Source organism: Apis dorsata, unplaced genomic scaffold, assembly GCF_000469605.1.
Source record: "Apis dorsata unplaced genomic scaffold, Apis dorsata 1.3 scaffold_65, whole genome shotgun sequence".
In the NCBI taxonomy this organism is placed as follows: domain Eukaryota; kingdom Metazoa; phylum Arthropoda; class Insecta; order Hymenoptera; family Apidae; genus Apis; species Apis dorsata.
The window spans coordinates 258,146-275,873 of NW_006263364.1; the positions used below are offsets into that span (position 1 = coordinate 258,146).

General features: G+C 22.9%; 4 protein-coding genes across 6 annotated transcripts in view; 2 read left to right on the forward strand and 2 right to left on the reverse strand.

Moving 5' to 3' along the window:
• Positions 1 to 525: 525 nt before the first annotated feature.
• On the forward strand, positions 526 to 3,718 carry LOC102681797 (peptidylprolyl isomerase domain and WD repeat-containing protein 1). Of its 2 annotated transcripts, XM_006609935.2 has the most exons (8): positions 526 to 721; positions 1,093 to 1,195; positions 1,305 to 1,501; positions 1,583 to 1,776; positions 1,863 to 2,200; positions 2,289 to 2,478; positions 2,544 to 3,119; positions 3,235 to 3,718. In XM_006609935.2, exons 1-8 carry the CDS (start codon positions 622 to 624, stop codon positions 3,376 to 3,378), a joined length of 1,842 nt encoding a protein of 613 aa, XP_006609998.1. In that variant the 5' UTR covers positions 526 to 621; the 3' UTR covers positions 3,379 to 3,718. The 2 variants fall into 2 exon arrangements, with proteins under 2 accessions (XP_006609998.1, XP_031371186.1); XM_031515326.1 differs by lacking the exon at positions 526 to 721 and having other exon boundaries at positions 1,093 to 1,187.
• Positions 3,502 to 4,089, reverse strand: LOC102671253 (mitochondrial pyruvate carrier 4-like). The gene is made up of 3 exons (XM_031515327.1): positions 4,027 to 4,089; positions 3,755 to 3,930; positions 3,502 to 3,659 (listed from the first exon to the last, which is right to left on the reverse strand). Exons 1-3 carry the CDS (start codon positions 4,087 to 4,089, stop codon positions 3,536 to 3,538), a joined length of 363 nt encoding a protein of 120 aa, XP_031371187.1. The 3' UTR covers positions 3,502 to 3,535.
• Positions 4,090 to 4,954: 865 nt separating this feature from the next.
• LOC102671398 (sperm mitochondrial-associated cysteine-rich protein-like) lies at positions 4,955 to 6,342 on the forward strand. Its single transcript, XM_031515328.1, has 3 exons — positions 4,955 to 5,031; positions 5,537 to 5,844; positions 6,281 to 6,342. The coding sequence occupies exons 1-3, from the start codon at positions 4,955 to 4,957 to the stop codon at positions 6,340 to 6,342; spliced, it is 447 nt and encodes a 148-aa protein (XP_031371188.1).
• A 3,239-nt stretch (positions 6,343 to 9,581) lies between these two features.
• Positions 9,582 to 17,728, reverse strand: part of LOC102681584 (GTP-binding protein RAD-like) — a 41,513-nt gene continuing 33,366 nt past the window's right edge. For both annotated transcript variants that reach the window (XM_006609933.2, XM_006609934.2), the window contains 3 exons: positions 12,714 to 12,805; positions 11,925 to 12,117; positions 9,582 to 10,848 (listed from right to left, as the gene is read on the reverse strand). In XM_006609933.2, the coding sequence (XP_006609996.1) occupies positions 10,613 to 10,848; positions 11,925 to 12,117; positions 12,714 to 12,805 (521 nt within the window). In that variant the 3' untranslated portion in view covers positions 9,582 to 10,612. The remainder of the gene's footprint in view (positions 10,849 to 11,924; positions 12,118 to 12,713; positions 12,806 to 17,728) is intronic.

A 17,728-nucleotide genomic window follows, 5' to 3' on the forward strand; every position in this document is an offset into this window, starting at 1 on the left:
TATTGTATATATTTCATTGCATTCTATCATTTAATTTTTTAATTTCATATATTAATGATTTTTAAATATTTAAAAAAATTTTATTTTGGAAAAAATTAAATATTAAAATTTAAAAAGATATAATTTTATTTTTGGAAATCAAATCTATAATATTAATATTATATATTATTATATATTAATTTCCATGATATTAATATATAAAGTAATATTGCATTGTAATAGATTCGAAATATATAATATCGATTCTAAACTATATTATAAATAAAAATCTAATAAATTAAAAATAAATTATAAATAATAATATATAATAATATAATTATTTTTCTATTTTTTAAAATATTTCTAATTTTCGTTTAATAAAAACAGTTTTTTCTAATTAAAAAGATATATATAATGAAAGTTGAGAATGATAAATAAAAGATATTACCTTAAAATATAAGATAAAAAATACATTGAATATCAAATCTATTATGTAGTTTATCTGTGATATTATGAGATTTAAATTCAAAATAAATATATACACATATATATACAACAGTAGAGTTAAGAAAAGTGTTGTATATTGTATTATATTAAACGTTAAGTATAATTTATTTTTTATATCATATTTTTTTATTTTTAATGACAATGTCATGTAATAAAAGAGAACATAATGAAAGTGATAATGAAGATTGGATTGGTCCATTACCTTCAGAAGCTGTACCTCAAAAGAAACAAAAAGGTTAGAATACCATAACTTTTATTTTATATTTATTCTTTCTACTATTTTATAAATTAAATAAGAATTTTTTTTAATTAGTTGTTTATATTCTCTCATGTCTATAAAATTTTAATATGATTTTGAATTATAAAAAAAAATATTGATATTTATATGAAAAAAAAGGGATAACCTTAAATTATTATGTTATTATTTAAATTTATATTTTAATATTAATGATGAATAAATAAATAAATAATATTTGAATTTCTTTTACTTTGATAAAATTATGAATTATAAATTTAATAAAATTTTTTAAACATTGTACATATTTAACTATATTAAATATAATTTTTAGTATTATTTATTTAATTAAATTTATTTAATTTTTGCAGTTCTGGAATATGAGCAAGTATACATAGATAACTTACCATGTTGTGAATGTTATGAAAAATCTTATATGCACAGAGATGTAATCACTCATATTGTGGTAACAAAGTTAATATTAATTTATATATAATAATTTTAATAATAATAATTTATAAGTTATATAATATAATATAATATAATATAATTTTATATTTATATAATTTATATCTTTATACAGATCAAATTTTATTATAACGGGTAGTTGTGATGGTCATGTTAAATTTTGGAAAAAACAAGAAGAACTTATAGAATTTGTAAAACATTTTCGTGCACATTTAATGGCTATACAATCTATGGCTGCTAGTTGCAATGGTGTTCATGCATGTACTGTGAGTTTAGATAAAACAATTAAAATTTTTGATGTTATCAATTTTGGTAAATAACTTTATATATATATATTTTAAATTATATACATATAATTTAATTGTTAGTAAAATATTAATAGTTTTATTTTAGATATGATTAATATGATGAAGCTGGATTATATACCACTTTGCTGTGAATGGATATATTCTCCTGGTGATGCAATATCTGCAATAGCAGTTTCTGCTCAAGAATCTAATAAAATTTTTATTTATGATGGACAAGGAACTAATATACCATTACATGTTTTTGAAAAATTACATACTAAACCTGTAGTTGCTATGAAAGTAAAAAAAAAAAGAAAAAAAAATAGCATAAATAATTTTATTTTTTGATTTTATTTATATAATCTTATATAAATTTTTATTTGTAGTATAATTCGATATATGAAATATGCATCTCTGTGGATAAAGCAGGCATTTTAGAATATTGGACAGGACCTAAAATGGAATATAAGTTTCCTAAATGTGTCACATTTGAATCTAAGCTAGATACAGATTTGTTCGAATTTGCAAAAAATAAAACTTATCCTTGTGGATTAGCAATATCTCCAGATGGTAAAAGATTTGCTTCTCTCAGTGGAGATCGAAAAGTTAGAGTTTTCACTTTTCGTACCGGAAAATTGTATAGAATATTTGATGAAACATTACAAAGATTTTCTGAATTACAACAAGTGACGCAACAATTGCCAAATATGGAATTCGGACGAAGGTAACATTTTTTTCCAATTAAATTAGATTATAATTTAAATTCTTTTTTATTAAAATTTTAATTATATTATTAATTATATTATATTTAGAATGGCAGTAGAAAGAGAACTGGATAAAACAGAAACAAATTTAGGAAATATAGTTTTCGACGAATCGGGTTATATAGTTTTATATAGTACAATGTTAGGTGTAAAAGTTGTAAATTTGTATACAAATCGATGTATTAGAATTATGGGAAAACCTGAAAATATTCGTCCTATGCAATTAGCTTTATTTCAAGTATGTATAAACAAATTTGTAAATTTATTTTTATTAATACTAATTTATATTGTAAAAATTTATAGGGAAAGGCAAGAAAAACTACAGCTGCAGTGACTGTAGAGATGGAAGCTGCAGAAAATCCTACATTAGAAATGAATCGTCCTGATCCAACTCTTTTTTGTACAGCTTATAAAAAGAATAGATTTTATATGTTTACAAGGAGAGAACCTGAAGATACTAAAAGCCAAGAATGTGATAGAGATGTTTTTAATGAAAGACCATCAAAAGAGGATATTATTTCCTCTACAGAAGCTACGAATGTACAGAAGATTTATGATCAAGCAATTATTCATACTGCTCTTGGAGATATTCATTTAAATCTTTTTGGAAAAGATGTTCCAAAAACAGTGGAAAATTTTTGCGTTCACGCAAAAAATGGTTATTATAATGGACATATTTTCCATAGAATAATTAAAGGATTTATGATTCAAACCGGTGATCCTACTGGAACTGGTACTGGTGGAGAAAGTATATGGGGAGGAGAATTTGAGGATGAATTTAAATCCCATTTAAAACACGATAGACCATATACTTTAAGTATGGCCAATGCTGGACCAAATACAAACGGCAGTCAATTTTTTATCACTTTAACACCAACTGTAAATTGAAATAATATTCTTTTTTTTTTTTTAATAACGATTAATATTATGTGTAATTTTTAATTATAATTTTTAATATATATGTTAATTAATATTTATTTTATATCTGTTCTAGCCTTGGTTGGATAATAAACATACTGTATTTGGTAGAGTTATAAAAGGAATGGAGGTTGTACAAAATATTAGTCAAGTAAAAACAAATCCAAAAACTGACAAACCTTATGATGATATTCGAATAGTTAGCGTTACTGTGAAATAAAATTTCAAAATTAATATATAAAATATTTTTATATAAATTTCTTTTATGGTATATGTACTATAAATAATAATAAATATAATAATAATAACAATAACAATAATAATAATAATAATAATGATAAAAATAATGATATAATAATAATAAATTCTTAAAATCCTTATTCTTTATCCTTTTGCATATGATAAAGCAATCCTCTCAAAAAACTGTACGTCCCTGTGCAGCACACAAATGCATTTACACTAAACAAATTGTAATTTTTTGGTGTGATAACTAGGGAATATCTAATGAATAAATAATAGATTTTTTATTATAATATAATTTAAAATAATATATACATATATATCTTTGAGAAAAAATAATATTATTTAAAAGATACCTAGACCATATAGCACCAGTAATCATAAGACTTGCAGTTTGACTAAGAGAAATTGTTTCTGGTGGTCGTCTAAGATCTCCAATTCCCGCTATTACCAAACCCCATTTAAATGTAGGTGCCCAGAAGAATACTGTAGTTGGTCCTGTATTAATAAAAATGTTAATAATAATAATAATAATTTAATAATAATTAAATTTTATAGATTGTATTCATAAAAATTGATTTCAACCTGCAGGATGTAAAAAAATAGGAGCGAATCTTGATGGAAAAACAGAGGCTATTTTTATCATAAGTTGTTGATAAGGAGTCTTTTTCTTTTCTTCTGGTGGCTGCATTATATGCCAACAATAAAATTTTAAATCGTAAAATAAATAGATTATAAAAACGTTTTAAAATCGTCTAAAAAAAAAATTATATATAGAATAATTCAATATAAAATTGTAAATGATCATCTAAAGAATAAAAGATTGACAAGTGGTACAAAAACATATAGTTGGTGATGCTTATAAACAAAATTTATTTTGAAGATTAAAAACAATTATATTTAATTTTTTAATTCTAATCAAATTATTCATGAAAGTATATTTATGATTGTTATTATAAATATTAATAAATATTCAATTTATTTTAATTGTGAAATAAAAAAATATTTTATAAACAATTTTATATTTTATGTATGAAATAAAATTACACTAGAACATTAACAATAAATTTAAGAAAAATTATTGAAATAAATATTATCTACATTAAAATTTTTTCAAATATATATTTTATATAAATATATTTTATTTTTTTCTTTTCGTTATTCTATTTTGTTAAATTATTAATTTATATTTTCAAATTTTAATTTTTCTAGAAAATTTTAAAAACAAAATTTAAAATATGAATTAAAAAGTACTAAAATATTGATAAAATATCTAAATTTTTATTTAATTAAATTTCATAGTAATTTTATATGTTTAAACAAAAGATTGAAGAATTCTTTTTGGTAACTTTTGATTGCGATTCGAAAATTTTTAATTACTTTATTTATATTATATACAAAACATTATAACCAATTCGATGTAACGAAAAATTCAAAATTGTATTTTATATCATTATATAAATATGTAATTCATTAAATTTCTCTCTTAAGAAGGTCTCTACGAAAATATTGTAAATATTAAAATATAATAGAATATCTTTCATATTAAATTTAAAATGAGTTGCAGTAAAACGCAGGGAACATGGAACGATTTGGAGGAAATGAAATATTTGCTTTGTGCTATTGAGTGCTGGTACGTTTATTTTTCCTATTATTCTTCAGTTAAAGATCCAATCTTTTATAGTTATAAAGAAAAAATCTTTGCGAAACTGAATGTTTAAAATAAACTTTTGAAAATATTGTTTTTTTGCAATATAATAATAATTTTTTTTTTATAATTTAAAGATTTAAATAAAGATTTTAATAAATTATAAAACTGGAAATAAAAATATAACATATTTTTATTTTTCTTTCAATTATTTAATTTTTTGCCATAAATTATATATTTATTATTTTTTTTAATTTTTATTAAATTCTATGTTTCAATCTTGAAAACTAATACAAATCTGGAACGAAGAAATATTCTATATTTTTTTTAATTTTTTCATCAAGTAACTTTATCTCGTAACTTTCATTTTTATTCTGTATAAATAAACAATAAAGAGAAAATATAAGTAATAAATTTAGAAAATAAAATCTTAATAGGAAAATAACAAAAAAATTATCTTATTCTCAAACTGTACAAATTTATTTTTCAGCAAATGTCCATGTATACCACCCACACCTGTATGTTCTGTCCTATTACCACCGAGAATCGAAGAATTACCTGCATATATGCCTGTTCAGAGACCCTGTTGTCCTCCACCGGTTTGTCCACCGATGCTTCGTTGTCCATCACCACCACCTTGTCCAGTTTCGTTTACTTCTTGTACGGCCTTACCTCCTTCTTGTCGGGTACCGATAGTTCCTAGTCCTTGCATTCCATGTCCTCCAATTTGTCCTTCAAGGGGTCCTCCACCATTGCGTATAGTACCATGTTGCCCAACTTCATTACCATGCTATCCAGGTGAACTTTGTCACAATATTTATTACTATATTTATTACTTCTTTGATAAGAAGTTAAGTATTATACTAATTATCTATTGAAGAGTTCAAAGGAAAAATAATACGAAATATTTCAAATATGATAACCGAAAAAAAAAAAACAGATTTTCTATGAATTTTTTTTCTTGTTTGAGAAAAAGAATACAAATTTTTGTTTAATTAAAATATTAAATACAAAAGAATTGTTTTTAAGAACAAATTTAATAATTTCTCTATGCTATTCTGAAATTATGCAAAATCATTACAAATTATAATTTTATTGTTGTTTTATATTTTTCAGTTTCTCACTGATGATATATATAAGAAAAATAAAACTGTTTTTGAAGAGTCTGTGAAGAAAGGTAATCAAATTGATTTCATCAAAATAAATTTTTTTTAATGCTATTGTATAATTGTAGTGATAATTGATATTTTAATTTGGCAAGTGTCAATGTTGCATACTACAGGACAATTGTATTAAAGGATTCTTGGACTATTAATCAAGTATGAAAAAGGGCAAAAAAATTGTAAAAATATTATTTGATATGTTTTTTCGGTAATCCTACATTTTAAAACTTTAACGTGCAATGATAATTTTATTATAATGTATATAATATATAATGTAACAAAAAATATGAATAATTCTGAAAAAAGATTGAGTTTTATTAGAAATAAGAATTAATATTTCTGTTTCTAATTACAAAGTTTAATTGAAGAAAAAAGAAGAACAAAAATAGGTAATATTGAAATTATGGATAAGGTCAGTAATTCGAAGTAAACGATAAGACATCATACACAAGATTTTTATTCGTATGTCGACACGGTCCCATTCGAAGTTTAAAATAATCATATTCATCTTGAATCGATTTACAGGATAGAGAATCTTTTCTAAGGCTTAAACTAAAGCCTAGCATACAATAAATCCATGAAAGTTTTAAAGTTTTACTACGATAGTAATAGCTATGAGATATCCACTATCTTATAGCAAAAACTTAAAAGTTAGTGGAAAAAACATAATTACTACTTTTGAGACGCAAAAATTGATAAAGTCACTGCAATTTAATTGGTCACGGATAATTATCGATCACTTACCGATAAATTTATATATATTATAATACATACTCTGCTTTCTCGCTTCTTTTTTAAAATAGATATTTTATTTTCACTTTTTCCGCTTCTTTTTCTTTCTTATATATAGATATTGGAAAGAGATTTCCATTTAGGTATAGAAATTTTTTCAGAAGAATAAAAAATTCTTTAATCGTTGCCTTATGTCTCATATAGGATGTATTATTTTAATCTTCAGACGCAATATATTATAGATTCTTCTTAAAAATCGTTTCAAATAAAATTTTAAACTGTTATTGAACTCCAAAGATATTTGATTTTCGATCAACGATTGAAACGATTGATCATTAAAACCTTATCCTTTAAAACGGTTTTTCATTTATCTTGATATAATTTTCGATTTCAGAGATATCTCTCATATAAAAAAAAAAAAAAGAAATAATTTTTCAATCAATCATTTACTTTAAACTTAATTAAACTCTATTAAAATTAAACAAACCGCTGTAATTCTGAAGATAGTGACTTCCGGATAACGAGTGAACGATCATTAAAAGCGTGGAAGCTTTCTCTTTAAAATGCATTTTTATTTATTTCGATACAATTTTCGATTATTAGGATATCATTGTGTAAAGGAAAGAGTAATTTTTAATCGTTTATTATCTTTGTCCTTGTTGTTCACTCGAATCTCTCGCTCGCACTTTATTTTATTGATCTATTCCAAATTCCAGACAAGTGATAGCCGCGATTCCTGAAAAAGTAATATGCAACTCTTAGAAAGATGTAATATATATTTTCAGAAAATAATGCAGATCAGGATCACGAGCTCATTCATAATCTCCACGTTATATTAAGTATTATGAATACTTTGAGTCTTTATATCTCGGCAATCATTTGAGATATCGCTGTAAAACAAACATTTGACAAAATTTTTAGTTTCTTTTAATGTTTTTTTATGCAAGAAATTGAAGTTTCATTTGTGATTCTGTGATATAAAAAATTTAGAAACATAATTGCGTCCGAAGACTAAAATCGAAATATTATTTTGTATAATTTTTTTAATCTTTAAAGATATACTTATTTAATTGAGTGATAAGTTAATTTTTTTATTAATCTTTCGTAGTATATTTGAACCTATTTGGACACAATCTGAAATTTTGGAATACTTTCATTATATTTTTGATTTTTATCGATTAGTAAAATTTTTCGATGATTTAAAAATTTATTTATTTATTTATTTTTTATTAATTTAAAAATTTATTATACAATAAAATAGAAATAATAATAAAAGAAAGAATAATAATAAATAATTTTGAAATTTTTCAGATTTTTTTAAAAGTTTTTTATTTTTTTGAAAAAAGTCCGAATGAATAAGATGGATTCAAAGATACTATAAAAGATTAACGTATTATCTGTATATTATAGAATCAGCAAATGTTAAATATTATTATATATTATCATGTAATCTTATGTTATATGAAAAATTTTTTGCCTTCAATTTCTGATTGCTTATTTTTTATTAATTATTAATTATGTAAAGAATTCTTTTAAATTTATAGAAAGATTATAACGATTTATTATTTATAATTGATGCCTAATCAAATATTCGATGAGTACATAAGTATTAATTGATAAATAATGAAAAAATTGCATATCTAATTTATAATATTGGTGGATATTTTAATAAATGGCATAAAAATATTTATAATTTGCTTATAAAATTAAAAAGAATTCAATATCATCTCAATTGCAACTTACAATTAGAAAGCTTAAATTTGTAAGTTTTTTTTAATTTTTGATTTAATACAGATAATTTACAAATTCGATATGCCTGTTTTGATTATTGAATCATAGGTAATCGCAACAATAACAATTAATTTATTTAATTTTTGAAGAAGAATTTAATTATAAATTTATCTAGAATTTGTTACTTATAATATTCTTTCAAAATAAAATTATAATATTATAAATATTTTAATATTATAAATATTTTATAATATTAAAATTAATTAGTTTTCACAATAATTACATATATATATATATGTAATTTTAATATAATTGCTGTAGTTACCTATAATTCAATGATAATTAAAATTTATTTATTTGATGAAGAAAAACTTTCATTTAATAAAGAATTAATTGACTTTCTTTAATAAATAACACGTAAAAATTATAATTATCGATAAATTTAGAAAAAAAACTATATTATTATTTAAGAACGAGGAATTCCATAGATCTTAATCTCTTTAAAACCATTTACTGACTCTTAATAATAAACTTATATTTTAAACTTTTCGTCGATTTTGTTTATTTCCATAAAATCTTTCTCATTATTTATTGTGCATTGCAAAAATAATGACAATTCGCTATTAATTAGTTAATCAATTTGAATGATTCATTATCAGTTTCTTGATATTTATCAGTTCAGTTACTTTATTCTTATAAGAAATTAATATTGCACAATGAGAAAGTTCTTAGAAAAATAATTTTACTTTATTTGAAATAAATTTTTTTCTTTCAATAATGGAAAATGAAATTGTTGGTTCATTGTAGATGATTAACAATACAAGATTTATATGTTAAACTCGTTTTATAAATCAGAAATCTAAAATAAATATTTTTTATTTTTTGAGAGAAGTATTCAAACAACATTGATCTTTTTCTATGGTTTTTATTTCCCCATTTTCGTCTTCCATTAAACTGTTTTCAACATAATTTCTTTTTGTAAAATAAATATACATAATAATACGATGAACATATGAGATAATCAATGCTGAAGTAACTTAATTTGCATTAAGAATAAAGTTTATATACACCTCTGATATGGTATCATAAACTTCATTTCCTTAATTTCTAATCCTTAAAATTGTATCTTGAAAATTTTCGTCGCAATATTATAATACTGTTTCACGAGGTATCTAATAGTAAAAACAAAATTTGCTAATATTCAGCCATTCGATAAATCATGCTGAAAATCTGCTCAACTGTATTTATATAAATTTATATTTTCTCAATCGTGTTTTCCATTTGATATTTAAAATTGAAAATATATATACACATGTATAATCTTTCTCTAATTTTTCAGATTCATGTCCATGATATTTTTTTATATTGTTCAATTTATTCAAATCGATTTCGATACGATCAAAACATACGAATTCACTCCCTAGAAATATTTGGAATTCTTCCCCATAATTTCGAAAAAAATAGAATCTATCTTCCATTTCCAATAAACGATGTTCTTTAAGACTCAAATTTGTTTACACGAAATTTTTGAAAAATAGAGAAATATCCATATAATTTGGAAATATTCAAATACTAATAAAAAAAACAAGATATTATGAACCCTGATAAGATATCTTTTAAAAAAATCTAAGAAATTTCTTTATTAAATAATATCAATTAGGAAACACTTCACACATAATTTTGTGTGTAAAATTATATTTTGCTATCTGATATAATGTGTCAAAATCTAATGAATGAAAGTTTTTTCTTTTATTTTTAAATTCTTTAAATTTTAATATTTATCTTAATTTATATCCAGTTTTTTCCAAATTTCATCTCTTTTCTGCTATATATTAAATCTATTGTATGTAAAAAAAGGAAAAAAATAAAATAAATAAGAAACCATTCGATTGAATGACGACGAATCTATATCGTCGTTATTATTTCAAACCAGGGAAACGTTAGAGAACGAACAGGTCCTCGCAGCTTTTCGTTTTCCTCTTGAAACCCAACAGGTGTTTCAGAATTCTCCTTCGATGCTTGCTTCTTCTTCGTCTATTTGCTTGGTCCCGATCCCGTTGAGGATTCAACTTAATTTGCGCCAGAATGCCGACCAGCAGCTCGTCTACGTGATGGGCGAGTCCTGATGATGTTTCGATGAATTTACAACCACAATTGTTTGCCATACGTCGACCAACTTTAATAAAAAAAAAAAAAAAACAATTAAAATAACTAAAAAAGTTTCTAATTAAAAAAGTTAGAAGTTTTAAATGATACTTTTTTCCACAGAATTATAATATTTTATAATATAGAACATTCTTTCACAAAGCTTAATTGACAATTTCTGAGGTGATTTCAAACAATTTTTTCCTTTGTAAAAATTTTCTTAATGAATTATTAAAAGTATTGGCCAATCACAAAGCACGTAAATTTGTCTCGATAGTGTTGAATATATGTTGCTAGTGAATCACTAGATTTGAACAAATAATTGAAGTAACATTCTAAAATGATGAATATTTTTAAATATATCTTCTGTCCGGATAATTGGTCACTTGACTGAAATTCCATAATTAACATTAATTTAATATTATTTATTATATATTTAATAACACAAGAATTTATGAATTAAATAATGATAAAAAAATTAAATTTTAAAAAATGCCAAAAGTTGAAATAGATTATTGAATATTCGAAAGATAAATTCCTTATCAATTCATATTATCAATTCATATAATACATACTTTCATTTAATTTCATTTAATGTTTAAAAGCACGAAAGCATAATTACGTAGAGCAATTATCACGCAAAATGTTAACTGTCTGCTCTCGTTAGAACGATTGGGTAATCAAGCAAAGAGTTGATAAGAATAACAACCTTGACGAGTATAAAAATGAAAATTAACTTGATTTATAAATATGATTTATAATTTATTCTTCATCTTTTTTGTTTATAAAAATTTTTATTTCATAGAATTATCAAAATTTAATTATACGAAGTAATTTTAATAATTAAAGTAACTAGATCAAGCGAAGTTGGTTATTTCATTACTTTTTCGACTTTTTCAACTTTTTAGTAAATAAAAATATTTGCATTTCTTAATTAATGATTTTATATTAATTGTTTCAGCACAGAAACACTGAAAAAAAAAAAAAATAAAAGAAGAAAAAGAATTAACAATTGAATGACAATTTAAATTGAATTTTCTTTTTTTTCTTGAAAATTACGAAGATTATTTTTTAAAGATTATTTTTTATTATTAATTATCTACTCACCGACAGATGGAACCTCACGTTTCCGTTCCAAATCAACTTTGTTCCCAACAAGAATCACACCACGACTAGCCATGTAATCGCTCTTCCATAGATAGAGCAACGTCTCTTCAGCCATTTTTAAGCTTCGTCTGTCTACTACCGAATAAACTACTACGAAAACATCTGGATTGTATGTCGAGCAGAATGTTTCAACCTGTGATGAACAGAAAATTTGCTGTTAACAATATTGTTAACGAAACTTTTATTAGGAGAAGCTTTACTACAAGTTTGAATACCTTTCTATGATTTTATGAATATTATATTAAATAGTGATATATAATATTGAATTATTAAAATAATTTAAAAAGAATATTTAAAATTCAATTATACTTTTTTATCTATAAAAGCAAAAGATCTTAGAACGAATTAATGTTAAACGAAATTGCTTTTTAAAAAAAAGAGAGAATTTCAATTTTATCAAGGTAGATACACACACACACACACACACACATCTTTTGTCTAATATTTTTTTATACCTCGTGAAAATTTAAACGTATAATACGTATTTTCAAACAAGATAAGCATAATGCAATGTCGAGATAAATTCATTATTTTAAGTAACGAGCTATAATATAAAAATCCCTTTGCTATAAAAATCCAAGTATAAGAACGTCTGCATGATGGATACAAGGATGGAAAATAAAAGACTGGTTGAGAAGAAAATGAAAACTAAAAAAAAAAAGGAAAAATATTTGCATGATTAAATTGTTAATAAGGATATTGACAATTATATTAATTTATTAAACTTACCGACATCTCTGCTGCAGGATGATCTATGATCTCCAATTCTGTTTCTTGGCCATTAAGCATTACGGATACGCTTTTTTGTCCGTATTCCTCATCTGAAACAAATATAAATAATAAAATTAGTTTTAACAATATTATATGTTTAATTAATAGAAAAAATGTGGAATATGCAAAAAAAAAAAAGGAAAATTTCATTTAAAGAAATAGTAATAAAAATAACCTTTCATTTTAATATGGATATAAAATAAAGGGATACAAAAATCCTTTCTGAAATTTAAAATTTACCTTATCACTAGATTTTCCATCTTTGTTGAATAATAACTAGATTTTAAAGTGCCTTTAATTAAAAAATATTTCCATCCGGTCGTTCGTTTATTTTTTAAACGTTTAACTCAAAATTTCATGCAGCATTGAACATGTTAATCACGATCACACGAACGCTTCAAAGATGACCGGACTGGTTTATAAAAGTAACGTTTTTTGATTAAGAGTTAATTAAATGTCGTATGACAAACAATTGTTGTATCACGTGTGACGTGTTTGAGAATATAAACGTTTTAAGATATGATTAAAACATTATTTCAATGAAATATCTTGTTTGCATAAATATGACGTTCGATTAATATTTTAGGAATATATTAGATAATATTTTATCGATGTAATTGTGTTCCAGTACAAATTTGTGAGAACGAAGCAAAAGATTTTCATTTATGCATTATTTCTATTTTTAATTTTTCATTTTTACGTTTCGATAATAACGTGAAATCATTGATAAATTTGCATTGTTGTTTAAAAATAAGCTTTTGTTGTTATCGATGTTGTTCGTGTGTGTTTTCCTTTTTTTTCTTTTAATATTAATTTTTTGTAATAAAAATCTCTTTGTTTTTAATAAAATGGAAAAAAAAGAAGTGCGTATAAAATCATTTGCCTTTCCTCGATTTGTATTTATTGATTGTTGGCTTATTTTAAGTAAAAAAGAAAAAAGAAAAAAAATTATATTGAATATTTCTTTTGTTTTAGAAAATGAGTCAGAAAAAATTTAATATTAATTAAAATAATATTAATTAAGAAAATATTTAAACGTTTAAAAATATATAATGTATTTTGGAACAAAAATATATTTATTATAAAGAAAAAAAGGCAAAAATTTGAACGAAAAGAATAATAGAGAATATATAAAATATTCGGTTGAGTTTCTTTAACAATATAAAATAAGAAAGATAAGATCAGTATCGACTAGTGAAAGCTTTCTATTTAGCTTGAAATAATTCTGATTCTTGAATTAAAAAAGATTATCACGTTGTTGGAAATTTCTAGATTGCGTGGGTATTTTATTTTACTATACACGAAACCATTCGTTCCTTTTTTTTCCAGATTAAAATTCTATTTAACTTCCATCGAGTTGAAAAATATTTTTTTTTCACGAATTATCTCGAATTATTTTCCACTTTTGCAGGAAAAGTATAAGTCGATTTTGTAAAAGCTCAACGCTTCTTTTAATTGAAAATTTTCAGAATTTTTAAGTTTAAAATATGCAGATAAACAATGAAAAATTTCGAGTTATCGGTATTAGTTTTAAATAAATATAAATATAATCCTCTAATCTTTTAAAAATAAAATTATTTTTATTTTTATTTGACGGTAAATGAACATTCTTGAAAATCGGGTCACGAAATTCTGTGATAAAATGGAAAAATAGGTTAAGTTCGACAAAGCGATTTTTTGAGAGACAAAACAGTTTTGAATTTTTTTTTTTGCAATGTTTTTTATATCCGAGTTCTTTTTGATTCTCTTTTCTTTTTTTTTGTTTTTCTCCACTTTCAATGTCTTTTTATACGAAATAGAAAGAGAATTTTTTTTTTATGAATTTTTCATTACTCGTTGTTTGTTTCTTTTATATGTATTGATTGAAAGATTTGTTTATTTTCCATAAAAATGTTATTTTTCACTGAAAATTGTTAGAAAAATAAAAAATAAATAAAATAATAAAATAATACAATAATAAAATAAAAAAAGGAATATTTATAAAAATAGATGGTACAATTCCAAATAACAGAAAAAGAATCGTACAGGGAGGTTATTGGTATTATTGATATTTCAATCAAAATGTCGCAAGATATTAAATCTGCGTGTGACGATGAAAATTGGAAACTTTCTTTCAGAGTGCAAGTAGTACAGATGGTCTTTCATTTATAGTCAGAGTTTCCAATGTTTAAACGAATTGGAAATTCGATCGCAAACATCTAACAAATGTCTATAACAAGTTATTCGATTTTTATGATTTGTTAAATCTGTTAAGATGAAAAAGTATTCATTGTTTGAAAAATGAAAAATAACAAAAATGAAAAAATTAAAATTATTTTGCCTTTAGTTTTATACATACGAAATATAGATATTTAACATTCGTATGAATAATAAAATAATTTATTGAAATTCTTTTTTTTTCTCTGTATATAAATGCAATAAAAATGCAACTGAGTACAAATTTATTGCAATTTATCGGATTGAAATTAAATTTTTCTCAAATGAAAAATCGAGCGAAAAAATTAAAATAAAATAAAATTTGATTGAAATTTTTTAAAGATAATTATTCTATAATAAAATTATAATAAATTTAAAAAGGAAACAAATAATCTCGGAATAATAATGATTATTTTCATAATTTGAAAATCATTCATTTATAAATAAATATTTTTCACATTTTTATTACTTTAAATTTTGTTCCTTTAACAGGAAGCATTATTGTAATGTTATTTCCCATCCAAAATTCAATTTTCATTTTTGCCATTGTTCAAAACTTCGTTCAAGGGAAATTAAACGAAAAAAGAATCGTTGCCGTGACAAATTTGATTCTCCTGTAGCTTTAAAACAAGAACTTCGCCAAGTGAATATCGATATTTCAGTGCCTCAAGTTCTTGGTCGTTCAGGTTTGAATGCTTGGTTTGCCAAGATAAGAACAGCTACTTTCTTCATTATTATTTCAACAAAAAATTTTTCTTGTCACGCAATCCATATATATGATATATCAGATTTCATATAATTAACTAACGAAGTATAATTTATGTAATAAAAATTCAAACCTTGATTTGAATAGAAAAGTATTTTATATTATTATTATTATTTGAAAATAAAATAAATTAAAAATAATATCAAAAATGAATAATCTCGCAAATTAAAAAATTAAATATGCAAAATTATTAATTTTTAAATATTTGTTTTTTTTCAAAATTTTCATTCATATTTTATTTATTTTAAAATCTTTTTCGTTAACTGAAAAAAATACTTATTTAGCACAAAATGTTTATATTTTATTGCTTTCTTCATCATCTATTTTGTTCTAAAAAATATTTCTAGATAAAATTTTTCAAAAATCGAAAGAAATTCACGGTGAAAAATATTAATTTTCAATCAAGTACAAAAAAATACTTGAAAAATATAATTAAATTTAAAATGCACATAACGATGACAACACTTGTACTGAACAAAGGAAATACGCAAAGGATAAGCCAGATAATTCTTTCTTAGTCAATAGAACATCCTTATGACTTATATCACCAACATTGAATGTATTAACAATTAACAAAAATCCAAGTTGCACAAGAAGAATCAACGTATTGACAACTAAACTATTGCGCTAATATTACATCATGAACTGGGTGACAGCTTTTATACTTTTTTTTATCGATTTTCTCATTTCTCTTTCGTTTTCTCTTCATTAAGGCAACTGATAAAGAAACATCACGACTATGGATCCGTAGCAAATAATTTATTGTTATTCCGCCTATTTCTACGCTATCTATCGGCTGTGTACATTATAGCGACCATTTGAGCACAGCGGTAGTTCTGCAGGATGGTCATTATGACAGCCATTGAGATAAGTCTACTATAATGATCGTTAGCATGTAGTAAAATATTTAAACACATAAAGTTCATTATTGTGAGGCATAAAATTAATTTTTTTTCATCACGTTATTGCATTTTTTTAAGGAGATAAAATATTCTTCAGCTTGTGAATACAAGGGAGATAATTCCCTGTAACACTATCGTACAATGCTATTTGCATACATGTGGGAAGTCTAACTACTGTTTGAAATAACCGATATTATAAAATATTGATATTATAAAATATATATAATAGTATATAAAAGTAGTATACAAAATTTTTTGCCCAAAATTTTGAAAATTATTTTAAAATCACTTTATATTTTTTAAGTGAACAGAAGTAGGTAGAATTTCTGCAAAATGACTTTTATTTATTTTTTTTTTTGAAAAATTATCTAGAAAGAAATTTTCATGTAAACATTTTATTATTCTCACAATTAGATACTTTAAAGTATCTAAAGTATCTAAATAAATCTAAGTATGAACGTAGTTTTCAATTTCTAATAATTCTTTCGAATAAATTTAATTTTAAAATAAAAATAGATACAATGGTATACGTAATATATAAGGGAAAAAATGCAAAATGCATGGAAAGCAAAAAATTCTTCGAATTTTTAAATTTGTACGCTTCGTCGAAAATGAAAAATGATTGACATCTAGCAATAATGTGATATATTCGTCATAAATTACGTGTCGAAATGTAAAATTTTGCTTATATTATGTATGATATCAAGTAGTGATAATGAAATTTAGAAATAGAACTAAAAAAAATTATGGTTTTTTAAAATGATTACTTCAAAAATTTACTCTATTTTATATTCTGATTATTTTTCGTTAAAAATATTTGTGAATGTTATTGAAATACGAATGATAGAAAGATTCGATATATTTTTTGTAAGAAGATGAAATGATTTCGAATTGAAGAATAAAAAAGAATGTACCTCACAATATCCTCTTAACTGGATAATTCTAAAATCGAACATTTAACATAACAACTTTTATATATCGTCAAAGGAATAAAAAAGAAAAATCCAATACAATCGTTTGAAGATAACCATTGCATAATATGCTTGAAAGGAACGATCGAGGAACATTATCTCCAAAAAAAAAAAAAAAAAAAAAAAAAAAAAAAAAAA